The sequence below is a fragment of the Phocoena sinus genome, chromosome 3, assembly GCF_008692025.1.
Source record: "Phocoena sinus isolate mPhoSin1 chromosome 3, mPhoSin1.pri, whole genome shotgun sequence".
Lineage (NCBI taxonomy): Eukaryota > Metazoa > Chordata > Mammalia > Artiodactyla > Phocoenidae > Phocoena > Phocoena sinus.
In genome coordinates, this window is record NC_045765.1 from 80,123,555 (window position 1) to 80,143,377 (window position 19,823).

Consider the following 19,823-nt stretch of genomic DNA (forward strand, 5'->3'; position numbering starts at 1 on the left):
GACACCTGGTGGAAATGGGACTGTGGTGTTTGGGCTTAAATGACCTATAAGCACATAGGTGCTATCTAATTAAGAAAAAAAGGTTTTTCAAAGACTTCAGACAGACCACATCCCGGGATCAGAAATGTCACAATGGATTTGAAGTTACATGTCATATACTCCTAAATGAATGAATAAATAAATGCACAAATGACCAATAAGGTAGATAGGTAGATACCATGTAGTATGTGACACGATGTTGAAAATTATTGCAAGCAAAACATTTAATCCACTGGGGTTTTGCTTTTCAAAGCTTCCCCCTTCTCTTTTCCTTCTGTCCGTTCTAGTGAAGTAAAGTGAGTGACTACAAGAGTGCAACACTGGGTGCGGTGGGCAGCCTCTAAAATGGCCCTCAGGGATTCCACCTCTTCATATTCATGCCGTTCTATTATCCCCTCCCCTTGAATGTGGGCAAAAGTGACAGACTGTCACTTGCAAGATGAGGTTACAAAAAGACTACAGTTTCCATCTTGGGCACCCTCTCTCACTCTCTTGCTTTGAGGGAAGCCAGCTGCCATGTTGTGAGCTGTCTATGACTGGTTCTTGCTTATATGGCAAGGAGCTTATGGCTACATGCAACAGTTAGCAAGGACCTGAGGGCTACCAACAACACGTGTGTCAGCATGGGAAAGCAGATCCTCCCCAGTTGAGGCTTCAGAAGATTACAGATCCAACTTACACCTTGATTGCAGACTTGTGAGGGTCCAGAGGCACACAGTTAAGTCACACCCAGATTGCTGACCCATAGACACCCTAAGATAATAATGTTTGTTGTTTTAAGCAATTAAGCTTAGGGGTAATTTGTTATGTGGCAACAGATAGCTAATGGACCAAGGAACAAAAAGAAAGCTTAAATTAATACCATACAATGTAATAAAAATAATAATAAAAATAAGACCCAGAAAAGCTAGAATAATTTGGGCAAAAAAATAAGTAATGTTGTATTAGATCATAATGTAGAATTGGATTATAAAATAAATATACATATATTGATACTGATATAAATAAATGATTGAAGAAAGGGAGGAAGGAAGGCATATTTCTTACAGAAAAATTCTAATACATACTATCCTCCCCATACTCCAAGGAGGTATAGCTTAATCTCCCACCTACTTGAGTGTGGGCTGGACTTAAAGACTTATTTCCAAAGAATAGAGTACGGAAAGGGAAAATAGTGACTTCACAATGGAGAAACCTGGAAAACTCTACCACACCTAAGTGGTCAAGAGGAACATCAGCAGGGGTAAGTCATGTGGATATATATATCCCTTATGATGTAATGAAAGGGGCACTACAACCCTGTGGTATTCTTGCCCAGAACTCATAACCCAGTCTAATCATGAAAAACATAGCAGACAAACCCATAGTGGGGGATAGTCTACAAAATATCTGACCAGTGCTGCTCAAGACTATCAAGATCATGAAAAACAAAGAAGGACTATGAAACTGTCACAGACCAGAGGAGACCAGAGAGACATGACAACTAATGCAATGTGGTACTCTGGATTGGATCCTAGGTCCAAAAAGGAATATTGGTGAAAAACCGAGCCCTGTCCTCTTCTCTCTATATGTTTCTCCTCTTTGTGTCTTTTATAAGGATCTCTGTCATTGGATTTAAGGCCCATTCAGATAATCTAGAACAATCTCATCTTAAAATCCTTAATTTAATTACATCAGCAAAGACTCTTTCTCCAAATAAGGTCACATTCACAGATTCCGGGGGTTGGGATGTGGACATATATTTTGCAGGCCAAGATTCCACCCACTTACAGATGTTAAACATTAGGGGAAGATGGGTGAAGTGTATATGAGAACTTGCTACACACTCTTTGTAAATTTTCTATACACATAAAATTATTCCAGAATAAGAAGCGTACTTAATAAAATAGTTAAGCAAACTTGGCTTATAACATATTCAGAGAATGAAACCATAAAAAGAAGCATCCACAGACTGATATCCCTATGTAGCCAGCAAAATTGGTGGCAGCTGTTACTATAAATTTGTGAAGAATAACACGTATATTAATAACAATACTCTTGGATTACTTTTGGTTTTTGAAAACATGTCTAAATCACCAGAGATGGAAAACCATCCTGATCTTTCAAATACCTTCAACCAGAATTTGGAAGTGAAGAATGTGAAATTGCTTTGTTTGGTTACTTTTCCTCCCCTTTTATTTTTTAAATTTTATTTATTATTTTTGGCTGCATCAGGTCTTCGTTGCTGCATGTGGGCTTCCTCTAGTTGCGGCGAGCGGGGGCTACTCTTCGTTGCAGTGCGTGGGCTTCTCATTGCGGTGGCTTCTCTTGCTGCAGAGCACAGGCTCTAGGCACATGGGCTTCAGTAGTTGTGGTGTGTGGGCTCAGTAGTTGTAGCTCGTGGGCTCTAGAGTGCAGACTCAGTAGTTGGGGCGCACGGGATTAGTTGCTCCGCAGCATGTGGGATCTTCCCGGACCAGGGCTTGAACCCGTGTCCCCTGCATTGGCAGATGGATTCTTAACCACTGCACCACTAGGGAAGACCCCCTCCTCTTTTATTTTTTTTGAAGTAAAAAGAAATCATTTTAATATACATATTTTCACTCAGTTAATTCAACATGATTTCTCCTAGGCATGCATACCCATTTAGTTTGATTTGCTTCATAGTTATTTATTTTTCAAAATGCAGCAACCCTCCCAATGAGATAGTTGAGTTGAACTCTTTATTCTTAAAGAGTACAATGTACCTTGTCCTCAAAGAGTTTTATCAACTTTAACATTTTCAAAGAGCCCTATGAGGCTGCTCAATATGGTGGTTTTTCACTGAAACTTCTTATTTGGAAGATGGCAAAACAGACTAGGATCTTCCCAGGTCTACTGGTTGCTAGTATTCATATCGAAGCTCAGGTAGGTAAGAGGTAGAGACTGAATAATAAGTAGATCACCTCCAAATGCAGCTGGGTGAGAAAGCTTTATTTTTAGAAAGGAAACCAAATCATGAAAACCTTCGTAATGGTGTGATTTGTTTCAGTGTTCTTTTGATACTTAAGAAGGGAATTAATCCTGGTGCACACTACTCTTCTTTACAGCCTTCTAGAGTTTTCTTCTCCAGCCATCGTTCTTCAGCCAGGTGATTTACTGTACTTGCTGCAGAACTGAAAGCATGAAGACTCTGTCTCCTTTCATAATCAGAGGTGGTGATAGCCTTTTCATTTCCTGCCAAATGGATCCGACCACACTTTTAACCCTGGTGGCTGCACGTCTTCTTGGACAATACCAGCTCGATTTATGGCTTGTTCCTTCTGGTATTCCTCCAGCCGCATTAGGGGCCGGAAGTAGATGGGGTAGAAGGCGGCGCCGATCAGGGAGATGAAGCCGCCGAAAATGAGCGTGGTGCGCAGGTTCGGGGTCATGGCTCCAGCCGGTGGCCGCCTTGACCAGCCGAGCAGCCCTCATTCTTGGAAACCCGGATGCCGCCGGCGGTATCCCCCCTCCCCTTTTAAATTACAGATTTAGAAGAAGGGTCAATCACTATAAATATATATATATTATTTGCAAATTCAACAAATCTTTGATTTTGAGTACTTGTCACATCACAGTAAAATTCCAAACTCTAAAAATTTTGCTGTAATTTATTCGGTGCTTTGAACAAATGCAAGATAAATGGTTCCAATGGCTGATCCTTCTTCTGCATTTATCAACAAAGACATTCCTACAGCTCAGACTTGTGACTTAAAAGCTTAAAATGATTATATGAAGTTGCCCTACTTGAACGTGTTTTTTGGTTTTTTGGTCTTCTTTCTGAGACAGTCCTATCTAATGGCCATGGATCTGTTTTCTTTTAATTTCCTTGGGTTATTTCTCTTAATATCATAAAATGTGATCTATTATCTCAAATGGTTCATGTTGAAAAGTGATTTCAGGCTTATACAGAATTCTCACTCTCCAAGTTAGAACCCTGCACCTTTTAGTGTAAGGGAAAGAGTCTGCAATCAGATGACAATCTGATACAGACAAAATCTCAGACCTGGGGTACAGGAACGTCAGGTCGCACAGCCCTGGGATCCAGCCTTGACTGCAGGCCAAATTTCTTTGACTTAGGCAGCGTCATCCAGTGCCCGGATGCAGACTAACAGACAAGAGGGAAAACTGATTCTCCATTCCAAGGTTCTCTGTGCTTCTAAACACAGAATGCACAAACCTCCTTAAAAAAATCACTTAGAGGGGGGGACCTTGAAGATGGCGGAAGAGTAAGACGCGGAGATCGCCTTCCTCCCCACGGATACACCAGAAATACATCCACACGTGGAACAACTCCTACAGAACTCCTACTGAAGGCTGGCAGAAGACCTCAGACCTCCCAAAAGGCAAGAAACTCCCCACGTAACTGGGTAGGGCAAAAGAAAAAACAGAGACAAAAGAATAAGGACGGCACCTGCACCAGTGGGAGGGAGCTGTGAAGGAGGAAAAGTTTCCACACACTAGGAAGCCCCTCCGCGGGCGGAGACTGCGGGAGGCAGAGGGGGGAGTTTCGGGACCGCGGAGTAGTGCACAGCGACGGGTGTGGAGGGCAAAGCGGGGAGATTCCTGCACAGACGATCGGTGCCGACCAGCACTCACCAACCCGAGAGGCTTGCTGCTCACCCACCGGGGCGGGCGGGGCTGCGAGCTGAGGCTCGGGTTTTGGTTTTGGACGGAGCTCAGGGAGAGGACTGGGGTTGGCGGCTTGAACATAGCCTGAAGGGGTTAGTGCACCACGACTAGCCGGGAGGGAGTTCGGGGAAAAGCCTGCACCGGCCGAAGAGGCAAGAGACTTTTTCTTCCCTCTTTGTTTCCTGGTGCGCGAGGAGAGGGGTTTAAGAGCGCTGCTTAAAGGAACTCCAGAGACGGGCGCGAGCCGCGGCTAAAAGCGCGAACCCCAGAGACGGGCGCGAGCCGCGGCTGAGGGCGCGAGCCCCCGAGACGGGCGCGAGCCGCGGCTGAAAGCGCAAACCCCAGAGACGGGCGCGAGCCGCGGCTACAACCGCGGACCCCAGAGACGGGCGGGAGACGCTAAGGCTGCTGCTGCCGCCACCAAGGGGCCTGTGTGCGAGCACAGGTCACTCTCCACACCCCTCTTCCGCGGAGCCTGTGCAGCCCGCCACTGCCAGGTTCCCGGGATCCAGGGACAACTTCCCCGGGACAGCGCACGGCGGGCCTCAGGCTGGTGCAACGTCACGCTGCCTCTGCCGCCGCAGGCCGGCCCCGCACGCAGTGCCCCTCCTTCCCCCATCCCCCAACCCCCGGCCTGAGTGAGCCGGAGGCCCCGAATCAGCGGCTCCTTTAACCCCGTCCTGTCTGAGCGAAAAAACAGACGCCCTCCAGCGACCTACACGCAAGAGGCAGGGCCAAATCCAAAGCTGAGCTCCTGTGAGCTGTGAGAACAAAGAAGAGAAAGGGAAATCTCTCCCAGCAGCCACAGAAGCAGCGGATTAAAGCTCCACAATCAACTTGATATACCCTGCATCTGTGGAATACCTGAATAGACAAGGAATGATCCCAAATTGAAGAGGTGGAATTTAGGAGCGAGATCTATGATTTTTTTCCCTTTTCCTCTTTTTGTGAATGTGTACGTGTATGCTTCTGTGTGACATCTAGTCTGTATACTCTAGCTTCCACCATTTGTCCTAGGGCTATATCCGTCCATGACTTTTTTTAAAAAATTCTTTTTCTTAATAATTAATTTTAATTGTAATAAATTTATTATACTTTACCTTCGTTCTTTCTTTCTTTCCTTCCTTCCATCCCTCCTTTAGACAACGAATCACCCCAAATTGAGGAGGTGGTCTCAGGGAGCAGGATTTATGATTTTTCCCCCTTTACCTCTTTTTGTGAAGGTGTATGTGTATGCTTCTGTGTAAGATTTTCTCTGTATAGCTTTGCTTCCAACATTTGTCCTAAGGTTCTATCCGTCCCTTTTTTTTTTTTTCTAAATATTTTTTAATTCAATAACTATATTATACTTTATTTTATTTTTACTGTATCATCTTTCTTTCTGTCTTTTTTTCCTTCTTTCCCTCCTTCCTTCCTTCCTCCCTCCCTCCCTCCCTCCCTCCTTTCTTTCCTTCTTTGCTTCTTTCTTCCTTCCTTCCTTTCCTCCTTTCCCTCTTTCTTTACTCATACTTCTACTAATTCTCCCTACTTTTTCTCCCTTTTATTCTGAGCTGTGTGGATGAAAGGCTCTTGGTGCTCCAGCCAGGAGTCAGGGCTCTGCCTCTGAGGTAGGAGAGCCAACTTCAGGACACTGGTCAACAAGAGACCTCCCAGCTCCACATAATATTAAACGGTGGAAATATCCCAGAGACCTCCATCTTAACACCAGCACCCAGCTTCACTCAACGACCAGCAAGCCATAGTGCTGGACAACCTATGCCAAACAACTAGCAAAACAGGAACACAACCCCACCCATTAGCAGAGAGGCTGCCTAAAATCATAATAAGGCCACAGACACCCCAAAACACACCACCAGACGTGAACCTGCCCACTAGAGAGACAAGATCCAGCCTCATCCAGCACAACACAGGCACTAGTCCCCTCCACCAGGAAGCCTACACAACCCACTGAAACAACCTTAGCCACTGGAGACAGACATCAAAAACAACGGGAACTACGAACCTGCAGCCTGCAAAAAGGAGACCCCAAACACAGTAAGATAAGCAAAATGAGAAGACAGAAAAACACACAGCAGATGAAGGAGCAAGATAAAAACCCACCAGACCTAACAAATGAAGAGGAAATAGGCAATCTACCTGAAAAAGAATTCAGAATAATGATAGTAAGGATGATCTGAAATCTTGGAAGTAGAATGGACAAAATGCAAGAAACAGTTTACAAGAACTAAAGATGAAACAAGCAACGATGAACAATGCAATAAATGAAATTAAAATCACTCTAGATAGGATCAATAGCAGAATAACTGAGGCAGAAGAACGGATAAGTGACCTGGAAGATAAAGTAGTGGAAATAACTACTGCAGAGCAGAATAAAGAAAAAAGAATGAAAAGAACTGAGGACAGTCTCAGAGACCTCTGGGACAACATGAAACGCACCAACATTCGAATTATAGGGGTTCCAGAAGAAGAAGAAAGAAAGAAAGGGACTGAGAAAATATTTGAAGAGATTATAGTTGAAAACTTCCCTAATATGGGAAAGGAAATAGTTAATCAAGTCCAGGAAGCACAGAGGGTCCCATACAGGATAAATACAAGGAGAAACACGCCAAGACACATATTAATCAAACTGTCAAAAATTAAATACAAAGAAAGCATATTAAAAGCAGCAAGGGAAAAACAACAAATAACACACAAGGGAATCCCCATAAGGTTAACAGCTGATCTCTCAGCAGAAACCCTACAAGCCAGAAGGGAGTGGCAGGACATACTGAAAGTGATGAAGGAGAATAGCCTGAAACCAAGACTACTCTACCCAGCAAGGATCTCATTCACATTTGATGGAGAAATTAAAACCTTTACAGACAAGCAAAAGCTGAGAGAGTTCAGCACCACCAAACCAGCTTTACAACAAATGCTAAAGGAACTTCTCTAGACACGAAACACAAGAGTAGGAAATGACCTATAGTAGCGAACCCAAAACAATATATAAAATGGAAATAGGAACATACATATCAATAATTACCTTAAATGTAAATGGACTAAATGCTCCCACCAAAAGACACAGATTGGCTGAATGGATACAAAAACAAGACCCTTATATATGCTGTCTACAAGAGACCCACTTCAGACCTAGAGACACATACAGACTGAAAGTAAGGGGATGGAAAAAGATATTCCATGCAAATGGAAACCAAAAGAAAGCTGGAGTAGCAATTCTCATATCAGACAAAATAGACTTTAAAATAAGGACTATTAAAAGGGACAAAGAAGGACACTACATAATGATCAAGGGATCGATCCAAGAAGAAGATATAACAATGGTAAATATTTATGCACCCAACATAGGAGCACCTCAATACATAAGGCAAATACTAACAACCATAAAAGGGGAGATCAACAGTAACACATTCATAGTAGGGGACTTTAACACCCCACTTTCACCCATGGACAGATCATCCAAAATGAAAATAAATAAGGAAACACAAGCTTTAAATGATACATTAAACAAGATGGACTTAATTGATATTTATAGGACACTCCATCCAAAAACAACAGAATACACATTTTTCTCAAGTGCTCATGGAACATTCTCCAGGATAGATCATATCTTGGGTCACAAATCAAGCCTTGGTAAATTTAAGAAAACTGAAATTGTATCAAGTATCTTTTCCGACCACAACGCCATGAGACTAGATATCAATTACAGGAAAAGATCTGTAAAAAATACAAACACATGGAGGCTAAACAATACACTACTTAATAATGAAGTGATCACTGAAGAAATCAAAGAGGAAATAAAAAAATACCTAGAAACAAATGACAATGGAGACACAACGACCCAAAACCTATGGGATGCAGCAAAAGCAGTTCTAAGGGGGAAGTTTATAGCAATACAAGCCCACCTTAAGAAGCAGGAAACATCTCGAATAAACAACCTAACCTTGCACCTCAAGCAATTAGAGAAAGAAGAACAAAAAAACCCCAAAGCTAGCAGAAGGAAAGAAATCATAAAAATCAGATCAGAAATAAATGAAAAAGAAATGAAGGAAACAATAGCAAAGATCAATAAAACTAAAAGCTGGTTCTTTGAGAAGATAAACAAAATAGATAAACCACTAGCCAGACTCATCAAGAAAAAAAGGGAGAAGACTCAAATCAATAGAATTAGAAATGAAAAAGGAGAAGTAACAACTGACACTGCAGAAATAAAATCATGAGAGATTACTACAAGCAACTCTATGCCAATAAAATGGACAATCTGGAAGAAATGGACAAATTCTTAGAAATGCACAACCTGCCAAGACTGAATCAGGAAGAAATAGAAAATATGAACAGACCAATCACAAGCACTGAAATTGAAACTGTGATTAAAAACCTTCCAACAAACAAAAGCCCAGGACCAGATGGCTTCACAGGTGAATTCTATCAAACGTTTAGAGAAGAGCTAACACCTATCCTTCTCAAACTCTTCCAAAATATAGCAGAGGGAGGAACACTCCCAAATTCCTTCTACGAAGCCACCATCACCTTGATACCAAAACCAGACAAGGATGTCACAAAGAAAGAAAACTACAGGCCAATATCACTGATGAACATAGATGCAAAAATCCTCAACAAAATACTAGCAAACAGAATCCAACAGCACATTAAAAGGATCATACACCATGATCAAGTGGGGTTTATTCCAGGAATGCAAGGATTCTTCAATATACGCAAATCTATCAATGTGATAAACCATATTAACAAATTGAAGGAGAAAAACCATATGATCATCTCAATAGATGCAGAGAAAGCTTTCGACAAAATTCAACACCCATTTATGATAAAAACCCTCCAGAAAGTAGGTATAGAGGGAACTTTCCTAAACATAATAAAAGCCATATATGACAAGCCCACAGCAAACATCATCCTCAATGGTGAAAAACTGAAAGCATTTCCACTAAGATCAGGAACAAGACAAGGTTGCCCACTCTCACCACTCTTATTCAACATAGTTTTGGAAGTTTTAGCCACAGCAATCAGAGAAGAAAAGGAAATAAAAGGAATCCAAATCGGAAAAGAAGAAGGAAAGCTGTCACTGTTTGCAGATGACATGATACTATACATAGAGAATCCTAAAGATGCTACCAGAAAACTACTAGAGCTAATCAATGAATTTGGTAAAGTAGCAGGATACAAAATTAATGCACAGAAATCTCTGGCATTCCTATATACTAATGATGAAAAATCTGAAAGTGAAATCAAGAAAACACTCCCATTTACCATTGCAACAAAAAGAATAAAATATCTAGGAATAAACCTACCTAAGGATACGAAAGACCTGTATGCAGAAAATTATAAGACACTGATGAAAGAAATTAAAGATGATACAAATAGATGGAGAGATATACCATGTTCTTGGATGGGAAGAATCAACATTGTGAAAATGACTCTACTACCCAAAGCAATCTACAGATTCAATGCAATCCCTATCAAACTACCACTGGCATTTTTCACAGAACTAGAACAAAAAATTTCGGAATTTGTATGGAAACACAAAAGACCCCGAATAGCCAAAGCAATCTTTAGAACGAAAAAAGGAGCTGGAGGAATCAGGCTCCCTGACTTCAGACTATATTACAAAGCAACAGTAATCAAGACAGTATGGTACTGGCACAAAAACAGAAAGATAGATCAGTGGAACAGGATAGAAAGCCCAGAGATAAACCCACGCACATATGGACACCTTATCTTTGATAAAGGAGGCAGGAATGTACAGTGGAGAAAGGACAGCCTCTTCAATAAATGGTGCTGGGAAAACTGGACAGGTACATGTAAAAGTATGAGATTAGATCACTCCCTAACACCATACACAAAAATAAGCTCAAAATGGATTAAAGACCTAAATGTAAGGCCAGAAACTATCAAACTCTTAGAAGAAAACATAGGAAGAACACTCTATGACATAAATCACAGCAAGATCCTTTCTGACCCACCTCCTAGAGTAATGGAAATAAAAACAAAAATAAACAAATGGGACCTAATGAAACTTCAAAGCTTTTGCACAGCAAAGGAAACCATAACCAAGACCAAAAGACAACCCTCAGAATGGGAGAAAACATTTGCAAATGAAGCAACTGACAAAGGATTAATCTCCAAAATTTACAAGCAGCTCATGCAGCTCAATAACAAAAAAACAAACAACCCCATCCAAAAATGGGCAGAAGACCTAAATAGACATTTCTCCAAAGAAGATATACAGAATGCCAACAAACACATGAAAGAATGCTCAACATCATTAATCATTAGAGAAATGCAAATCAAAACTACAATGAGATATCATCTCACACCAGTCAGAATGGCCATCATCAAAAAATCTAGAAACAATAAATGCTGGAGAGGGTGTGGAGAAAAGGGGACACTCTTGCACTGCTGGTGGGAATGTGAATTGGTTCAGCCACTGTGGAGAACAGTATGGAGGTTCCTTAAAAAACTACAAATAGAATTACCATATGACCCAGCAATCCCACTACTTGGCATATACCCTGAGAAAACCAAAATTCAAAGAGAGTCATGTACCAAAATGTTCATTGCAGCTCTATTTACAATAGCCAGGACATGGAAACAACCTAAGCGCCCATCATCGGATGAATGGATAAAGAAGATGTGGCACATATACACAATGGAATATTACTCAGCCTTAAAAAGAAATGAAATTGAGCTATTTGTAATGAGATGGATAGACCTAGAATCTGTCATACAGAGTGAAGTAAGTCAGAAAGAAAAAGACAAATACCGTATGCTAACACATATATATGGAATTTAAGGGAAAAAAATGTCATGAAGAACCTAGGCGTAAGATAGGAATAAAGACGCAGACCTACTGGAGAACGGACTTAAGGATATGGGGAGGGGGAAGGGTGAGTTTTGACAGGGCGAGAGAGAGTCATGGACATATACACACTAACAAACGTAGTAAGGTAGATAGCTGGGGGGAAGCAGCCGCAAGGCACAGGGATATTAGCTCGGTGCTTTGTGACAGCCTGGAAGGGTGGGATGGGGAGAGTGGGAGGGAGGGAGACGCAAGAGTGAAGACATATGGGAACATATGTATATGTATAGCTGATTCACTTTGTTGTAAAGCAGAAACTAACACACCATTGTAAAGCAATTATACCCCAATAAAGATGTTTAAAAAAAAAAAAAAAAAAATCACTTAGAAAGCTCATCAGGGAGAGTGTAATCCCTGTCTTGTTCGCTCCAAGGAGAACATGCTACAGTTCTTTTGATACCCCATAATTTCCTGACCGCCAGATTCTAAAATCAGAACCTATTCTTGTATTAAATTGGCATGTTTACCAATGTAATGAAAAGAAGGTGAACATATAGGCTACTATGATGTTTAAAAACTATATATATGACCTTTTCCCCTACTAGCCAGTTTCTAAGGCATAAAACCATCTGCTTTTCTCACCAATCCAGAGATGTCTTCTTACTTGTCCTCCTTCACCTACTCCTGTCTCATTTGAACCATTTGAACACTCCCTTTCTCATGTTTATATCCCAGGTGTGAGTTCCAGTCATCCTACCTCAAACCAAATGATCTCTGAGATGTTCACAAGCGTTCAGTTCTAATCACTAGTGCTACCTTCTGGGAGAAGCCCTTACTTCAATTGCAGAAAGAAAGTTTCTGACAGTTGTCTCCTTTCATTTTCCACAATCTGCTTGTTTCTATACCTTCCTAATCTTCCTTTCTTCACAGCAATCATGCATTTTAATCACTGAATTTCATGAGATAAAGTTGCCTATGTGGCCATCCCTTTCCCCCAACACACTTAGGACTGTTCTAGAGGAAGAATTATAATACCCAGACTTTTAAGCTAGGCATTCACAGAGGGTTTGAGCTAAATTATTTTGGTAGGGGCACAGTATGGGGCATCTGAGTCTTAGAGTGCAATACCAGGCTCTGTGTGCCTGTCTCTGCTCCCCATAACCTATCCTTTTGAGGATCCTTGGAAAGAGCTATCCCTGGAATATGCATGGAGCCTTTCACCCTAGGCTATAAGATTCCTCAGCTTAAATGATAGCCACTACCACCACTACTCTCCTCAGAATCCTACAGGATTGAGGTCCACTGTCTCTTTCTTCTGTTTGTTGACAGGCTTCTTCTCTTTTTATAGCTCTCAGCATCTTCCACCTTCCCACTTGCCTGAACTCATTGTTTCCTCACTACCTCTAAGTATCATTTAAGAATTTGCTACATACTACAAGTTATTTTATCTATTCTCCTACAAATAACATCTGGTATTTCAAATCATAGCTGTGATGCAAGATAAAAATATGAACTTCCTTTTGTTGTGGATATGAATATGAATAAAAATGCTTATAAGTATGGCTCAAGAAAAACCAATTCATGGACAGTTAATACCTTTACTATAATAAAGAACTCATCATAATAACTTACAAGTCATTCAAAAGTGATCTAAGAACAGGGCTTTAGAAACTAATTAAGTTGTGACATCTGGACTACATAGATCAATCAACAAGACTAGAGAGAAATACTGAAAGAGTGAGATTTTCAGTCAGGAGATTAAGGCTCAAATCCTGTCTCTAATGCTTATTAGCCATGTGACCTTGAGGAAATTTCTTAACTTTTGAAGTATATGTACATAATAATTTTTTTAGTAAATGAGTTATGGTCCCATTTTTCCATGCCTGCCTATACTCATTCCCTTTGGCTTCCAACTCCTCCCATTAAAACTAGAGACTATTTCCTTGTTCTCTGAGTCAGGGCTGGCCTTGTACTTTGGCCAATAGGATGCAGCAGAAGTAGTGAAGTACCAGTGCCTAGTCTGGGCCTTGAGAGGACCTCATGCGCCACTCACTCTCTTGGAAACCTACAACAACCATGTGAGCGAGCCTGCGCTATCCTGCTGGAGACACAGATATCCTTCCAGTTCTAGGAACACAGAAGCAAAAGCAGTTTTCCCTACTGACTCCACTATAGTAAAGTCCTAGACAAGGGCTCTCACTGGCCTTGCTTGGGTCATGTGTCATATCTGAACCAACCACAATAGCCAGGTGAACGGAGCTCTTGGACCCTATGAGTTTTTTTTTGACTCCGCTGGGTCTTCACTGCTGTGTGCGGGCTTTCTCTAGTTGCAGTGAGCAGAGGCTACTCTTCGTTGCAGTGCACAGGCTTCTCACTGTGGCAGCTTCTTTTGCTGCAGAGCATGGGCTCTAGGCGTGCAGGCTTCAGTAGTTGCAGCACACGGGTTCAGTAGTTGCAGCACACGGGCCCTAGGGTGCACAGGCTTCAGTAGTTGCCTGGCTCAGTAGTTGTGGCTCACAGGCTCTAGAGTGCAGGCTCAGTAGTTGTGGCACACAGGCATAGTTGCTCCATGGCATGTGGGATTTTCCCGGACCAGGGGTCGAACCTGTGTCCCCTGCATTGGCAGGTGGATTCTTAACCACTGCACCACCAGCGAAGCCCCTATTAGTTCTTGTGCTGATCCCTGTGTGAAGAGAGGAAGCAGTCTGCACTAAAGGAGTAGAAAAGGATAGGAAATGTGCTGAGTTGTGAAAATAATAGTGCCAGAAGCCTGAAATAATATGTTATTGCTACCCTCCAGTTTATTACATATGCAATTGTCCTTCATTATTACTGGACTACATCTTTGTACTTGTAGTCCATAGTCCAGTAAGGCAGAAAGAAGATAATCTGCCCTCAGAAACAGAATTTTGGGCTTTTTGCTTACATCTTTCTCTATAACCACTCTTTATAATCCTCTTAACCACCATGATATGGAGCAATTCTGGGAACATAAAGGAAATTAAACAAACATATATGTACTTCTAAGGAAAAGCACTTTATTATACTTAACTTTCCATTCTGTCACCAACATACAAATATTCTCATTGCATTCTAACAGGGTTTTTGGTGTTCTGGATACTGAGATTTTAGAGACTTAAGATACCATGGCTGAATTTATACCCAGGCTTTAAAGATGATGTCTCTTGTGAACTGAATCATAGGATTGCAGAGACAGAAGAAAACTTAGCGATCACTTAAATCTAAATTGGGTGAAGGGAGACCTTCAAGATGGCAGAGGAGTAAGACGCGGAGATCACCTTCCTCCCCATAAATACATCAGAAATACATCTACATGTGGAACAACTCCTACAGAACACCTACCGAACGCTGGCAGAAGACATCAGACCTCCCAAAAGGCAAGAAACTCCCCACATACCTGGGTAGGGCAAAAGAAAAAAGAAAAAACAGAGAGAAAAGAATAGGGATGGGACCTGCACCAGTGGGAGGGAGCTGTGAAGGAGGAAAAGTTTCCACACACTAGGTAGCCCCTTCGCGGGCGGAGACTGCAGGTGGCGGAGGGGGAAGCTTCGGAGACACAGAGGAGAGCACAGCAACAGGGGTGCAGAGGGCAAAGCAGAGAGATTCCCGCACAGAGGATCGGTGCCGACCAGCACTCACCAGCCCGAGAGGCTTGTCTGCTAACCCACCAGGACAGGTGGGGCTGGGAGCTGAGGCTCGGGCTTCAGAGGCCAGATCTCAGGGAGAGGACTGGGGTTGGCTGCATGAACACAGCCTGAAGTGGGTTAGTGCACCACGGCTAGCGGGAGGGAATCCGGGAGAAACTCTGGACCTGCTTAAGAGGCAAGAGACCACTGCTTTGGGGTGTGCGAGGAGAGGGAATTAAGAGCACCACCTAGACGAGCTCTGGAGACGGCTGCGAGCTGTGGCTATCAGCGCGGACCCCAGAGACGGGCATGAGACGCTAAGGGTGCTGCTGCAGCCACCAAGAAGCCTGTGTGCAAGCACAGGTCACTATCCACACCTACCCTCCTGGGAGACTGTGCAGCCCGCCACTGCCAGGGTCCCATGATCCAGGGACAACTTGCCCGGGAGAACACACGGGGCACCTCAGGCTGGTGCAACGTCACACTGGCCTCTGCCGGCCACAGGCTCACCCTGCATTCCGTACCCCTCCCTCCCCCCAGCCTGAGTGAGCCAGAGCCCCCTAATCAGCTGCTCCTTTAACCCCGTCCTGTCTGAGCAGCGAAAAGATACCCTCAGGCGACCTACATGGAGAGGTGCATCCAATCCAAAGCTGAACCCCCGGAGCTGTGCAAACAAAGAAGAGAAAGGGAAATTTCTCCCAGCAGCCTTAGGAGCAGCAGATTAAATCTCCACAATCAACCTGATGTACCCTGCATCTGTGGAATACCTGAATAGACAACGAATCATCCCAAAATTGAGGCAGTGGACTTTGGAAGCAACTGTACACTTGGGGTTTGCTATATGCAACTGACTGGTTTCTGGTTTTATGTTTACACCTTAGTTTAGTATTTACAGTTTATTATCACTGGTAGACTTGTTTATTGATTTGGTTGCTCTCTTCTATTTTTTAATATATATTTAGATTTATTTTTCCCTTTTTTGTGAGTGTGTATGTGTATGCTTCTTTGTGTGATTTTGTCTGTATGGCTTTGCTTTTACCATTTGTCCTAGGGTTCTGTTTGTCTGTTTTTTGGGGTGTTTTTTAGTATAGTTTTTAGTCCTTGTTATCACTGGTGGATTTGTTTTTTGCTTTGGTTGCTCTCTTCCTTCTTTCTTTTTTCTTTTTTTAAAAATTTTGGATATTTAAAATTTTTTTTATTTTAATAACTTTATTTCTTTTTATTTTCTCACTCCCTCCCTTCCTGTCTTTCTTTCCTTTTTCTCCCTTCTCCTCTGAGGCATGTGGCTGACAGAGCCTTGGTGGTCCGACCAGATGTCAGATCTGTGCCTCTGAGGTGGGAGAGCCAAGTTCAGGACACTGGTCCACCAGAGACCTCCTGGCTCCATGTAATATCAAATGGCGAAAGCTCTCCCAGAGATCTCCATCTCAATGCTAAGACCCAGCTCCACTCAACAACCAGCAAGCTACAGTGCTGGACACCCTATGCCAAACAACTAGCAAGATAGGACACAAACGCACCCATTAGCAGAAAGGCTGCCTAAAATGATAATAAGGTCACAGACACCCCAAAACACACCACCAGAGGTGGTCTTGCCCACCAGAAAGACAAGATCCAGCCTCATCCACCAGAACACAGGCACTAGTCGCCTTCACCAGGAAGCCTACACAACCCACTGAACCAGCCTTAGCCACTGGAGGCAAATACCAAAAATAACAGGAACTAAGAACCTGCAGCCTGCGAAAAGGGGACCATAAACACAGTAAGTTAAGCAAAATGAGAAGATAGCGAAACACACAGAAGATGAAGGAGCAAGGTAAAAACCCACCAGAACAAACAAATGAAGATGAAATAGGCAGTCTACCTGAAAAGGAATTCAGAGTAATGATAGTAAAGATGACCCAAAATATTGGAAATACAATGGAGAAAATACAAGAAACATTTAACAAGGACCTAGAAGAACTAAAGAACAAACAATGATGAACAATGCAATAAATAAAATTTAAAATTCTCTAGAAGGAATCAATAGCAGAATAACTAAGGCAGAAGAATGGATAAGTGATCTAGAAGATAAAATAGTGGAAATAACAACCACAGAGCAGAATAAAGAAAAAAGAATGAAAAGAATTGAGGACACTCTCAGAGACTTCTGGGACAACATTAAATGCACCAACATTCGAATTATAGGGGTCCCAGAAGAAGAAGAGAAAAAGAAAGGGAGTGAGAAAATATTTGAAGAGACTATAGTTGAAAACTTCCCTAATACGGGAAAGGAAATAGTCAATCAAGTCCAGGAAGCACAGAGAGTCCCATACAGGATAAATCCAAGGAGAAACACACCAAGATACATATTAATCAAACTATCAAAAATTAAACACAAAGAAAAAATATTAAAAGCAGCAAGGAAAATACAAGTAACATACAAGGGAACCCCCATAAGGTTAACAGCTGATCTTTCAGCAGAAACTCTGCAAGCCAGAAGGTAGTGGCAAGACATATTTAAAGAGATGAAAGGGAAAAACCTACAACCAAGATTACTCTACCTGGCAAGGATCTCATTCAGATTCGATAGAGAAATTAAAACCTTTACAGACAAGCAAAAGGTAAAAGAATTCAGCATGACCAAACCACCTTTACGACAAATGCTGAAGGAACTTCTCTAGGCAGGAAACAAAAGAGAAGGAAAAGACCTACAATAACAAACCCAAAAACAATTAAGAAAATGGTAATAGGAACATACGTATCAATAATTATCTTAAATGTAAATGGATTAAATGCTCCCACCAAAAGACACAAACTGGCTGACTGGATACAAAAACAAGACCCATATATATGCTGCCTACAAGAGACCCACTAGGGACCTAGGGACCTAGGAGACCTAGGGACACATACAGACTGAAAGTGATGGGATGAAAAAAGATATTCCATGCAAATGGAAATCAAAAGAAAGCTGGAATAGCCATTCTCATATCAGACAAAATAGACTTTAAAATAAAAATTATTACAAGAGACAAAGAAGGACACTACATAATGATCAAGAGATCAATCCAAGAAGAAGATATAACAATTGTAAATATATATGCACGCAACATAGGAGCACCTCAATATATATGGCAACTACTAACAGCTATAAAAGAGGAAAGCCACAGTAACACAATAATAGTGGGGGACCTTAACACCTCACTTACACCAATGGACAGATCATCAAAACAGAAAATTAATAAAGAAACACAGCTTTAAATGACACAACAGACCAGATAGAGTTAATTGATATTTATAGGACATTCCATTCGAAAAGGGCAGATTACACTTTCTTCTCAAGTGCGCACGGAACAGTCTCCAGGATAGATCAGATCTTGGGTCACAAATCAAGCCTCAGTCAATTTAAGAAAACTGAAATCATATCAACCATCTTTTCTGACCACAGTGCTATGAGATTAGAAATCAATTACAGGGAAAAAAAGGTAAAAAACACAAAAACATGGAGGCTAAACAATACGTTAGTAAATAACCAAGAGATCACTGAAGAAATCAAAAAGGAAATCAAAAAATACCTTGAGACAAATGACAATGAAAACACCATGATCCAAATCCTATGGGATGCAGCAAAAATACACCAAAGTTAGCAGAAGGAAAGAAACCATAAAGATCAAATCAGAAATAAATGAAAAAGAAAGGAAGGAAACAATAGCAAAGATTAATAAAACTAAAAGCTGTCTTTTTGAGAAGATAGACAAAATTGACAAACCATTGGCAAGACTCATCAAGAAAAAAAAAGAGAAGACTGAAATTAATAGAATTAGAGATGAAAAAGGAGAAGTAACAACTGACAATGCAGAAATACAAAGGGTCATGTGAGATTACTAAAAGCAACTATATGCCAATAAAATAGACAACATGGAAGAAATGGAAAAATTCTTAGTAAAGCACAACCTTCCAAGATTGAACCAAGAAGAAATAGAAAATATAAACAGACCAATCACAAGTAATGAAATTGAGACTGTGATTAAAAATCTTCCAACAAACAAGAGCCCAGGATCAGATGGCTCCAAAGGTGAATTCTATCAAACATTTAGAGAAGACCTAACACCTATCTTTCTCAAACTCTTCCAAAATATAGCAGAGGGAGGGACACTCCCAAATTCATTCTACGAGGCCACCATCACCCTGATACCAAAACCAGACGAAGATGTCACAAAGAAAGAAAACTACAGGCCAATATCACTGGTGAACACAGATGCAAAACTCCTCAACAAAACACTAGCAAACAGGATCCAACAGCACATTAAAAGGATCATACACCATGATCAAGTGGTGTTTATCCCAGGAAGGCAAGGACTCTTCAACATACTCAAATCAATCAATGTGATAAACCATATTAAAAATTGAAGGAGAGGGCTTCTCTGGTGGCTCAGTGGTTGAGAGTCTGCTTGCCGATGCAGGGGACACGGGTTCATGCCCTGGTCCAGGAAGATCCCACATGCCGTGGAGCGGCTGGGCCGTGAGCCATGGCCGCTGAGCCTGTGCGACGGAGCCTGTGCTCCGCAACGGGAGAGGCCACAACAGTGAGAGGCCTGCGTATCACAAAAAAAAGAAAAAAAAATTGAAGGAGAAAAAACATATCATCATTGCAATAGATGCAGAAAAAGCTTTCGACAAAATGCAACACCCATTTATGATAAAAACCCTCCATA

The 19,823-nt window shown here is 41.7% G+C and overlaps 1 protein-coding gene across 1 annotated transcript; it reads right to left on the reverse strand.

Annotated features, from left to right (window-relative positions):
• Window positions 1-2,585: 2,585 nt before the first annotated feature.
• On the reverse strand, window positions 2,586-3,446 carry LOC116751900 (small integral membrane protein 20-like). Its single transcript, XM_032628370.1, has one exon. The coding sequence runs from the start codon at window positions 3,429-3,431 to the stop codon at window positions 3,228-3,230; it is 204 nt and encodes a 67-aa protein (XP_032484261.1). The 5' UTR covers window positions 3,432-3,446; the 3' UTR covers window positions 2,586-3,227.
• Window positions 3,447-19,823: the final 16,377 nt, after the last annotated feature.